The sequence below is a fragment of the Manis javanica genome, chromosome 14 (genome assembly GCF_040802235.1).
Source record: "Manis javanica isolate MJ-LG chromosome 14, MJ_LKY, whole genome shotgun sequence".
NCBI classification, from domain to species: domain Eukaryota; kingdom Metazoa; phylum Chordata; class Mammalia; order Pholidota; family Manidae; genus Manis; species Manis javanica.
In genome coordinates this window covers 28,444,040-28,456,103 of record NC_133169.1, presented here as the reverse complement: position 1 = coordinate 28,456,103, position 12,064 = coordinate 28,444,040, and the positions used below count along the sequence as shown (strand labels likewise).

Genomic DNA, 12,064 nt, shown 5'->3' with positions numbered 1-12,064 from the left:
AGATAATTCTTTGTACTTCTGTGGTATCTGTTGTGATTATTCATTTTTCATTTCTGATTTTGTTTGTGCATATACATATACACTCTCTTTTTTTCTTGCTAAGTTTGGCTAGGGGTTTATATATTTTGTTTATTTTCTCAGAGAACCAGCTCCTAGTTTCATTGATTCTTTTTATTGTTTTATTCTTCTCATTTTTCTTTATTTCTGCTCTGATCTTTATTATGACCCTCTTTCTTCTGACCTTGGATATCATTTGTTCTTCTTTTTCTAGTTTCTCTAATTGTGAGTTCAGACCATTTACTTGGGATTGTTCTTCTTTCCTGATGTAGGCCTGTATTGGTATGTACTCTCCTCTTAAAACTGTCTTTACTGCATCCCACAGGTTCTGTGGTGTTGAGTTGTTGTTTCCATTTATCACCATATATTGCTTGATCTCTGTTTTTATTTGGTCATTGATCCATTGATTATTTAGGAGCAGGTTGTTAACCCTTCATGTGTTGTAGGCTTTTTTGTTTTTGTTTTGTTTTTTGCATGATTTATTTCTAGTTTTATACCTTTGTGGTCTGAGAAGCTGGTTGGTACAATTCAATCTTTTTCAATTTACTGAGGCTCTATATGTGATCTATTCTGGAAAATGTTCCATGTACACTTGAGAAGAATGTATATCCCGCTGCTTTTGGTTGGAGTGTTCTGAAGATGTCTGTTAGGTCCATATGTTCTAATGCATTGTTCAGTGCCTCTGTCTCCTTACTTATTTTCTGTCTGGTTTATCTGTCTATTGGTGTGAGTGGTGTGTTAAAGTCTCCCAAAATGAATGTTTTGCAGTCTTTTTCCCCTTTTAATTCTGTTAGTATTTGTTTTACATATTTAGGTGCTCCTATATTGGGTACATAGATATTTATATGGTTAGATATGCTTGTAGGATGGCCCCTTTATCATTATATAATGTCCTTCGTTGTCTCTTGTTACTTTGTTTTAAAATCTATTTTGTCTGATGTAAGTAGTGCTACTCTTCCTTTTTACTCCCTATTATTTACATGAAATATCTTTTTCCATCTCTTCACTTTTAGTCTGTCTATGTCTTTTCTGAAATTAGTCTCTTGTAGGCAGCATATAGGTGGGTCTTGTTTTTTTAATCCATTCTGCCACTCTATGTCTTTTTATTGGTGCATTCAGACCATTTATATTTAAGGTGATTATTGATAGATACGTACTTACTGCCATTGTAGGCTTCAGACTTGTAGTTACCAAATGTTCAAAGATAGCTTCCTTTCTATCTAACAATCTATCTTAAATTTCTGATTACTCTGTTTTCAACACAATCTAAAGGAAACTTTTACACCCTTTCTTCTTCTTTTTCCCTGACACTTTATACATTAGGTGCTATGTTCTGCACTTTTTGTGTGTTCATTGACTGATTATGTGAGTAGCTGATTTAATTTTGTACTTTCTTGGTAATTAATTAGTCTACTGCCTTAACTGTGGGTTTATTTTCTCTGGTGACAGTTATTTAGCTTTAGGAATATTTCCATCTAGAGCATTCCTTTTAACATATCCTGTAGGGTTGTCTTAATGGTGGTGCATTCCTTCTACTCTTATCTTAAAATTGTTCAATCCTGCTTAAAATTTAAATTCTTATCTTGCCGAATAGAGTATTCTTGGTTGGAGATCCTTCTGTTTCATTGCATTAAACATATCATGCCATGCCCTTCTGGCTTGTAAAGTTTAAGCTGAGAAGTCTACTGATAGCCTGATGGGGTTTCCTTTATAAGTAATCCTTTTTCTCTCTCTGGCTGCTCTTAGTACTCTCCCCTTGCCCTTGATCTTTGACATTTTAATTATTATATGTCTTTGCGTTGTCTTCCTAGGGTTCCTTTTTTTGGGAGATCTCTGGGCTTCCATGACCTGAGTGTCTATTTCTTTCTGAAGTTCAGAGAATTTTTCAAAAATTATTTCCTCAAAGAGACTTTCTATCCCTTTGTCTCTCTCTTCTTCTGGTACCCCCATAATGTGAATATTTTTCTGTTTGGATTGGTCACACACTCTCTTATTATTCTTTCATCCTTAGAGATTCTTCTTTCTCTCTGTTTTTTAGATTCATTGTTTTCTTGCTCCCTAATTGCCAGATCACATACAACTTCTTCAACCTGTGTAAGTCTGCTATTGTTTCCCTCCATTGTATTTTTCTTTTCAGATACTGTATTCTTCAGGTCTGAGTGACTTTTTGGAAGTGTTCTCTCTTTTTGTTGTGGTCCTCTCTGAGATAGAAAATATTTTTCTGTAGATCCATGAGCATGTTTATGACTTTTATTTTGAAGTCTTTATCAAGAAGATTGGTGATTTTAGTTTCACTCTGCTCTTTTTCTGATGTTTTGTGTTGTATTTTTTTGTGGATCAAATTCCTCTGCCTCTTCATATTTTTTAGTGTTTCCTAGGAATAATAAGTTTGTGTATGAGGTACCCTGTAGTGCCCAGAAGCTTAGTTTCCTGTGCTGGAATGCCACCTATTTGTGTGCAGTGTGCAGGGCACCTTTCTGGCGTGTAGTGCTCTAATTTCAGTGTGGTCTATTGGCTTATTTTGCAAGCAGGGAGAATATTAGGAACTGTGTCACTGAAGTTGCTGTGGACAGAGTTGCCCCACCCAGCCTGCAGCAATGGTGGGTGCTGCAGGTGAGTGGGACAGACACCTGCCAGGAGGAAGGAGCTCCAGAGACTGGCTTCTACAGTGTTTATGAAGCTGGGCCAGAATAGAGGCAAGATACTCCCTCTGCCTTCCCAGGTGCAAAGCTTCCTCCACTGCCAGCTCAAGCAGGCCTCACACACAGTGGGCAGCCTTGGTGCTATGTGAGGCACCCTGGGCAGAGCTGCCTTTCATCCAGTGTGCTGCAGTGGTGGGGACCAATGTCAAGCAGGACCAACATGTACTAGGATGAAAGAGCTCCCAGGGCTGGCTCCTGGAGTTCCCAAGCTGGCCCGAAAAAGGGCTGAGAAAGCTGGGCGCATCTCCCTCTGCATACCCAGGAGTAAAGTCTGATTTCACTACTGACCAACAGGCCACATACTGCAGGAAGGACTCCCATGGTTGCATTGTTGGTGAGGGGGATGGAGCATCTGGGGCTCCTGAGGGTCCCTAACCTGTTGGTCTGAGGTCTGGCTGGGGAGGTAATACCCAGCTGAACTTTCTCCTAAGCAGACAGCACTGTGGGGGGCCCTTAGATCATGCCTGTTTTCCATAGGCAGCTGGAATCCCAACCTCCCTGAGTGTTCCCCCTGCCTCTGTTTTCCATCTCCACCAGTCACCAGAGCACCACCTAATGTGGGCTTATGTTCCTGGTGCAGATCTCCAGAGGCAGGTGTTCAGGGTCCTGGGCTTCTAATTCCTCTCCATTCCATTCCTCTTCTTCCTGCCTGTGGCCTAGGGTCAGGGGAGGGTGTGGGTCTCACTGGATCATGGCTTTGCTACTTTACCCTCTTCTGTACAGTCTTCTCTTCTTCCCCAGATGTAGGTAGTCAGTTCTGCAGTTTGCATGTCATTTTCAGGTTTAGTTGTATTTGCTGTATTTTCATGTTCAGTGTGATTCTGGGGGAGGTTTCTGCTTTGCCTTCTTATACCACCATCTTTTCTCCAAAATAATAATTATTTGATGTAGTAATACTAGTAGTAGTGGCAGTGGTAACACCACTCAAACACTTCTCTCAATATCTTTCACATAATAGAAGTTCAGTTAATGTTGGTTTAAACTAAAGTGAATACCTTTGATAATGTTTTAAACATGGTTCCAGTAAAATTCTGTTTTTGGTGGAGGTTTAAATAATTATCTCAATCACTTACTCAATTTTGGTTTATGCATCCATAACTAATGAATACTAATACAGTGAATCATAATAATGCATTTTGCTTTAAATATGTTTTATAACAATTATTGATTTTTTAAAATCTGCCTAAATCTTTTAAACAGAGGATTGGCAAGCTTTTTATGAAAGAACCAGTTTGTAAATATTTTAGGCTTTATGGACCATGTAGTCTTTTCTGCAACTTCTCAACTCTTTTTTTAAAGCATGAAAGAAACCATACACAATACACAAAATGAATGAGCCTGACTGTGTTCTAAAGTAAACTTTACTTCTGGATGCTGAAATTTGAATTTTATATAATTTTCCTGTCACATGAAATATTTTTTTGCTTTTTTTCTAACCATTTAAAAATATAAAAAACAGTTTAGTTTATAAAATCAAGTGAAGGGCCAGATTTGGTTTTGGGCCCTAGTTTGCCTATCCCTGTTCTAAACTATTTCTTTATCAAAGTGTAACTGTGACAGTATGAATTACAATATCTAACTTTATCAAAATAGAGGAACATGGCTATAACTTAATTGTCCAACTTTACATGCATTTTTAAAGGCAATCAATATATTTTGTATTATTTTACAGATATGCTAAAGGCTACCCACCTTACTCTCCATATATAGGAAGTTCACCCACTTTTTGTCATCTCCTTCATGAAAAAGTACCATTTTGCTGCTTAAGACTAGACAAGGTAAGTGCCTGTTGCTGTTATTGTCTCCAAAACTAAAATCATGGCATTTTGTAATTACACATATTTAAATAATTTTGTACAATCTTTTGACTAAATAGCTTAAATGTTATCTTTTTCAAATGTAAATGCAATACATAAGGTGGTGAATTTTACTTTCTTAACTACACTGAAGATTACTCAAATGCTTCAACTCTATTAAAGGACCCAATGAATCAGTCGTGTATTTAAAGAGGAAAACAAAGGTGCCAGAATTTCAAACCTGTGCACTGTCAACATTCAGTCTCCCACAATCAGTTTGGCCAAATGTACACCATTCATTTTTACCAGGCATTTACCAGGCATTATGGCCATTGGGCATAACCTGTATGAGAATTTACTTACTGATGAATAAGAAAGCAGATAAAAAGAAGACTCCCAAGCCCTCCATCTCCCAGAAATTAAAATATGCCACCAATTCCAACCAAGAATTTCTTATTTTACCTGAAATTTTGGGGTTTACCAGAATTAAAATATGGTTTTACAAGTTTTATAATTTAGGCAAATAGCTTTACCATTAAATTTCAGTTTCCACATCTGTAAAATTGTTGTAATTTTAATATGAGCCTCACAGGACTCTTGTGAGAAGTGTATAACTTAGTTGATGCAAAAAGCTTAACACAGTGCCAGGAACTTAATAAATGAGTAAGCACTTAATGCATTTTGTTAATATTCTTGCTAGTATTATTTTTTCATATGATAAACATAAAGTTTCTACCTTTATCTTCCTGAAGTCTTGTGAATTTTTGCTATTGCTCCCAAATATTCATCAGGGCCCCTAAAGATGGACTGCTCCTTCTCTCAATGACTTATTTATTTTTCCAATCCTTGTTTCACTTTTTTGTTCTGCAGCATTTCATAGCTCTAGTTGTGTATTTTTTGTAACATGAGTGAATCTTAAGCTCCAGAGCCTTTCACTTGTATTGGCTCTTTCCAAGAACCTGTGATTAATATTTTATTTATAACATTGGTATTATTTCCCTTAAGGAGGATTCCCAAATAATATAAGCTTTAGACCCCACAAAACCTAGATTAATTTCTGGTGGCATTTTACTTTTTAACGCACAAAGAGAGAAAAAAAAAATGCTGGGATACCAGAGTGGAAGTGATTTATCTCCAAGCTGAGAACCTGATAACTGAAAAGCTTTCAGATATGAGGATCGGTGAGGAGCAGTGGAGGGTCTTTTAAAGTCAAAAGGCTGTAAGTTTGCTTCTTTACCATATCAAGAAGGCAAAGTTTCTGAGTGCTAGTGACTGGCTGATGACATCTGGGATTTTCCATTATTTAGGTAGCATTTGACTGTCTGGTGGTGGTGGTCTGCTGCAGAAATGAGCGCCTGCTTTGTGGTGAGGAGATGAGGTCATACAGTCAATCCTGATGCATCTGTGAAATGCGTGAGCCGGGATCGTGTTCCCGGTTCATCGCCCATCAGTGTCCTCAGGCTTCTTCCTGGTCAGGGGTTATGAACACTCAACTCCCTCTTCTCTCTGTTCTTTTTTCTTACTGATTAAGCTACTCCTATGTCTCTTAGATTAGTTTTTCCCCTCATTTTATCTAATAAGTATTGAAGTTCTTTTTAATGTCAACATCAATCTGTTACTCTTCCTCCATGACCTCTTTGGAGTGACTCAGTTCCTTCCTGTGGTTTCACATCCTGCCTATATTTAAGTAATTCTCCAGTCATACTTCCAATGAAGATGTATTGCCCTTTTTTATCATTTCTTTTTTTCTCCATTCCTCCTTATGCCTTAAACCTTCCTTCTGGCTTAATTTCCCTACTTCCTTTGATTAGTTTTTAGAAATTCTCTTAATGAGATATTATTAGTGGTAAATTCTTTCAATTTTAGTTTCCCTAGAAATATACTTATTTTGTCTTCCTTTTTGAAAGATAAATTTACTGGGTGTCCAGTTCCAGGCTGTAAGTTTTCTTTTTGTTTTAGCACATTAGGATTTTGTTCACTGTTTTCTGGGCTCCATATTTCTGTTGAGAAATCAGCCATCATCTAGTTTGTATTCCTTTTAGGCAGTCTCTCTTTTCATCTGACTACTTTTAAGATCTTACTGTCTTGGCAGTTCTTGATTCTTATTATGACACTGGATTTCTCTTCAAGTGTCTGTATTAAGATTCACTGGATTTCCAGAACTTGAAGATTTAGGTATTTAATTAATTCTAGAAAATCCTCAGTCAATACTTTCTTAGATAGGGCTTCTTTCTGAATCTTTCAGCTCTTTTTCAGGTGTGTTGTTTAAATATATGCCATATGTTCTCACAGTATTTTCCAAGTTCCTTAACTTTTCCGTACTACCTGAGTAATCACTGCGACTCTGTCCCATAGTAGTTCCCTTCAGATGCATCCCATGTGCAACCTGAACCATCTTTTGAGTTTCTATTTCTAATTGTTAAACTTTTTAGTTTTAGAAGAGAATATATGTTTTTAAAACATCTACTAAATATTTTAAATAGGCTTTTGTTCTCTGTTCATAATTTGAATGTTCTATTTTATTTCTGTAAGCATAATAAACATGCTCATTTTCTGAATCTAATAACAGCTAAATCTGTAGTCTTTGTGAGTCTAATTCTATTGTTTATTGTTTCTGGTGACTCATGGTGCCTTGTTCCAATGAGGGTTTTATGATTTTTATTAAGGAATAAAGGCAGAGAATATTCCAGAGTTGATGATGAATCCATAGGGAACCAATTAATCTCAATCCAAATAAAAAGAAACCCACATAGAGACATAAAAAGACAAAAAGGCAGAACACTAAAGCAGTTCTCCACGTAGATAATTAATTTAAAAGCATCTCAGTTTAATAGTGCTAGGGCCAGTAAGTTCTAGCTCCCTGGGAAATAACAAAATACTCTCTGAAAAAGTCGGTTTTGGTAACGTGTGTTACTATTTTTGTTATTAGTATTAGTATTTTACTTTTGAGTATTTCTAAGATTTTCTTGCCAGCTCAGGAATACATTTGGACAATTGGAGTTTTGTTGTTTTTGTTTTTTAACAAAAAAGAAAAATCTCTTTAAGTGTCCCTTCGTTTAGGTATTCAGGCATTGGAATGTCCTAAGGTACTTTAACTTCCATGTCACTATTGTTCTGGAAATTAAAGTCAGAAGTAGATTTGTTTTTCATTTATTGAGGTATAATTGACAAATAAAAATTGCACATATTTAAGGTATATCATGCGATGTTCTGGTACACATATACATTGTGATAAGTTTTATAGATATCCAGATGTCATCTAACAAGTTTTAGTTTATAATAGAGCATGTGAGCACACATATTGCTGACTACTTCCCTCACACCAAGCTAATACCTGCAATTCTTTTGTCTTGCCTGTACACACCTTTATTTCCTAAAGCAGGTTGGAGAATTGGACATAGAAACATGTAACTATTATGTAATTTGTTAGAAAATAAAGGACTTGCTAAGTTAGATTAATTTTGTATTTCCATAGACCCCAAATTTTTTCACCAAATTTTAGTAGAGTATAAAAATGGCATTTCTTTGTATAATTTTTCTTCTCTAGAGTTGCCAGCATAACTACTATGAGGATGCAAAAGCCTATGGATTCAAAAATAAAATAATTATAGTTGCAGCTGAAACAGCTGGAAATGGATTGTATAATTTTATTGTTCCTCTCAGGGCATATTATAGACCAAAGAAAGAACTTAATCCCATAGTACTGCTATTGGATAATCCGTAAGTATATTTTAAAATACACAAACACAACAAAGAGTTTTTATTATTATGTTAAAAATAATTTATTTTAATTTGCTTAAAATATTGTAAATCAGATACATTATGGCACGTGATTCACTGGGAGATGCATTCTTTGCTATGGTACAAAGCAATCATTGAATATGGTTAGCAACCCAAATACCACTTAAGCCATCACTGGAATAGCTCAGACTTTTATTTAAAGTATTTGCAAGTGGTCATCACTCAATATCAGTGGAAAACATGCCACTGAAATAATTATAGTTGTTTTCCTTAATTTAATCAACTGGCCTGAAAAATCTCTGCCCAAACGGAACAACTTTATTGTCTTTCTAAGGAACAATCAATTATCAGAGAATAAGGGAAATGTATGGGAAAATCTTTCCAGTAGTAAAATATATACCTTATAATACAACATGAAAAATTAATGCTTTACCATACTAATTTATTTTGAAAATGTTGGATTAATAACACTCTTGTGAAATCAGACTACTTAAGTATTTCAAAATCTTTATTGTAAATATAAATATAGGTCACTTAATGGTATGGTCAAATCCATTGTATTCTAAAATTATGACATTCTTCTCTGTGACTTGAAGTTAGTAACCAATGGTTGTTAGATCAATACCATATTTTTAGGATCCTCCAACTCTCCTCTTAAATCCAAAGTGATGCAAATTTCATGCTGAACTAAATGAGAGAAAAATCTGCTGTTTCATCTCTGCTTAAAATTTTTTTAAATAAGTTTCTCAAAACAGAAATGCCTTCTGAACATATTGTAACTTTGTGGCATTATTTTTTCAGAATATACCAACATTAAGATTCTCATTCCCTTCTTATTCCTCCTCTTCCCTTCTTCATATATTGGGTGTTTTGTTCTGTGCTCCTTTTAGGAGTGCTCCCATCTAGAGCAGTCCCTGTAAGATGCCCTGTAGAGGTGGTTTGTGGAGGGCAAATTCCCTCAACTTTTGCTTGTCTGGGAATTGTTTAATCCCTCCTTCATATTTAAATGATAATCATGCTGGATACAGTAGTCTTGGTTCAAGGCCCTTCTGTTTCATTGCATTAAGTATATCATGCCATTCTCTTCTGGCCTGTAGGGTTTCTGTTGAGAAGTCTGATGATAGCCTGATGGGTTTTCTTTTGTAGGTGACCTTTTTTTCTCTCTTGCTCCCTTTAATATTTTGTCTTTGTCTTTGATCTTTGCCATTTTAATTATTATGTGTCTTGGTGTTGTCCTTCTTGGATCCCTTGTCATGGGAGTTCTGTGTACCTCTGTGGTCTGAGAGGCCATTTCCTCCCCTAGTTTGGGGAAGTTTTCAGCAATGATTTCTTCAAAGACACTTTCTATCCCTTTTTCTCTCTTTTCTTCTTCTGGTACCCCTATAGTGTGGATATTGTTCCATTTCGATTGGTCACTCAGCTCTCTTCGAATTCTTTCATTCCTGGAGATCCTTTATCTCTCTCTGCATCAGCTTCTCTGTGTTCCTGTTCTCTGTTTTCTAGTCCATTAATGGTCTCTTGCATCTCGTCCATTCTGTTTTGAAGTCCTTCCAGAGCTTGTTTTATTTCTGTATTCTCCTTCCTTAGTTCTTGCATATTTCTCTGGAAGTCCATCAGCATGGTTATGACTTTTGTTTTGAATTCTTTTTCAGAAAGACTGGTTAAATCTTTCTCCCCAGGTTCCTTCTCACTGGAAGATGTAGCAGATGCCGAAGCTGTCTGGGTTAGTCTTGTCTGGATCAAATTTTTTTGCCTTTCCATGTTGATTGACTGTCAGCTGGGAGAGCCAAACTCTCCACTCGCTACTGGCCTTTCTTTACTGGGACAACTGCGACTCCTAGTGGCTTGTTTTGGGCAATTGTGTGTAGACTGGGTCTTTGTGTCTTGCCCAGCCGGTATGGAGGAAGCTCCCTTGCTGAGGGCATGGCCAGCCTCAGGCTGCTTCTCTGCTATGACCGGGCCCTGGAGGGGTAATGGACGGGGGGCTGTTTGGCTGTTTACCTCTGTGAGGGGTCTCAGAGCTGTTGCCCAGGGGGTTAGTGTGCCCGGGTTTCCCTGGAATTTCCAGCTGCTGGACTGTGACCTGGGTTGTTTCCATCCAGCTGTTGCATCCCTGTCCCTTTAAGACTTTCAAAAAGCACTCACTTTTCTTTGTCACAGGGGCATCAGCTTTGCAACTCACTCAGAGGTCTTGCTGCCCTGTGTCCCTAGTTTCCAGCCGTACACGTGTGCACTGTCTGTGCTCTGGTGCAGATGGCTAGGGCTGGGTGTTTAGCAGTCCTGGGCTCCCTCTCCGTCCCTGCTCTGACTCCTCTCCTCCCGCCGGGAGCTGGGGTGAGGGGCGTTCGGGTCCCACTGGGCTGGGGCTTGTATCTCACCCCTTTCACCAGGTGCTGGGCTCTCGCACGTGTGGATGTAGTTTGGCTATTGTCCTGTGTCTTCCGGTCTCTCTTTTAGGATTAGTTGTATTTGTTGTATTTTCAAAAATACATATGTTTTTGGGAGGAGATTCACACTGTCCTACTCATGCCGCCATCTTGTCTCCACATCAATATGTACATTTTTTAAACAATGAGATGACTGTTGCTCTGCCATGGTTAGTATTTTGCAATCTATCCCCCCATCTTACAAATAAATATGATGCTTTCTTCTTTAAAATATTTTTGTGTTTTGATAATTTGTACCCTAATGATTGTACATACTTCTACAATTATTAGTTAGCTTAGTGGAATTTGGCTTTATTTTAAAGTCACATGAAGATTGCTGAAAATAATATTAGATAAATGTCCATTTAGGAAATTTACTTGAAAGACCAGTTCAATTTAAATAAAGAAAATAATAGCAGATATCATAGTATGGTATTTCAATTGTAAATAGATTTATAATATTCAGAAACATAATTGGTCAGAGTAAGTGTTCACAATGTTTACTATTTGTAAATATTAATTTACAAATAGTAAATTTGTAAAAAAAAAAAAAAAATATTGTAAGGCTATTTGTAATATGGTAATTAAATAAAACACAGTCAAATTGGAAAGAACATACTGGTTCTTTAAAGTTGATCTCAGTTCTGATTGGTTGGCCATCTGTTCTGTTATGCCACCCAGATTTCAAATATTTTGATTACTACCCCAACTTTAAAGGTTATCTGGTCATCCATTTCATCTGAGAGATGGAAAAGAGACTCAAACACTCTGGAATATATCTGCAATCAATAATAATGAATTATGGACCCAACTCTGCCACATGAGTTATGGAGCTACTTGCTTTATGTGACTGGAACTGTATAGGAGTTCTGTTCAAAAATAAAACAAAGTAATAACCCAAAAACGACTTAGGCAGAAGTATTCTTCAAACCACCACAAAATCTCAGTGCTGCCCTAGTCTGTGGCACTTGGGTCCTCACATGTCTGCAATCCTGAGGTGGGTAAGGGACTGAAGGGTCTTCAACCAATGGGTGAAATGTCTCTTCTATTCTTAAGAAACAGAACAATGCCCAGAAATATAACTAGAAGTCACCATCAAAGACTGCTACTGGAAGTGTATACAGTTGTAATATTTGTGAAAGAAACATATGTCACAAATTTTAAAAATATTTATAGTGTATGATTTACTGATATCCCTTCTATGAATGGTTTAGAGTAAGTGAAAAAAACGAATGCTAGTAAAATGTCATCCAAAGATGTACATACCAGTATTACAATAGTGAGATATTAGAATAACTTGTGGTTTCAACAATTAGTAACATAAAAGTAAAATAATTTTGAA

The 12,064-nt window shown here is 36.7% G+C and overlaps 1 protein-coding gene across 6 annotated transcripts in view; it reads left to right on the top strand.

Moving 5' to 3' along the window:
• KCNT2 (potassium sodium-activated channel subfamily T member 2) overlaps positions 1-12,064 on the top strand; it is a 451,692-nt gene that overhangs the window by 333,483 nt on the left and 106,145 nt on the right. For all 6 annotated transcript variants that reach the window (XR_012125235.1, XM_073221980.1, XM_073221978.1 and 3 more), the window contains 2 exons: positions 4,432-4,537; positions 8,103-8,275. Coding sequence is in view for 5 of the 6 variants with exons in the window: in XM_073221980.1 (XP_073078081.1) it covers positions 4,432-4,537; positions 8,103-8,275 (279 nt within the window). In the remaining variant the exon portion in view is untranslated. The remainder of the gene's footprint in view (positions 1-4,431; positions 4,538-8,102; positions 8,276-12,064) is intronic.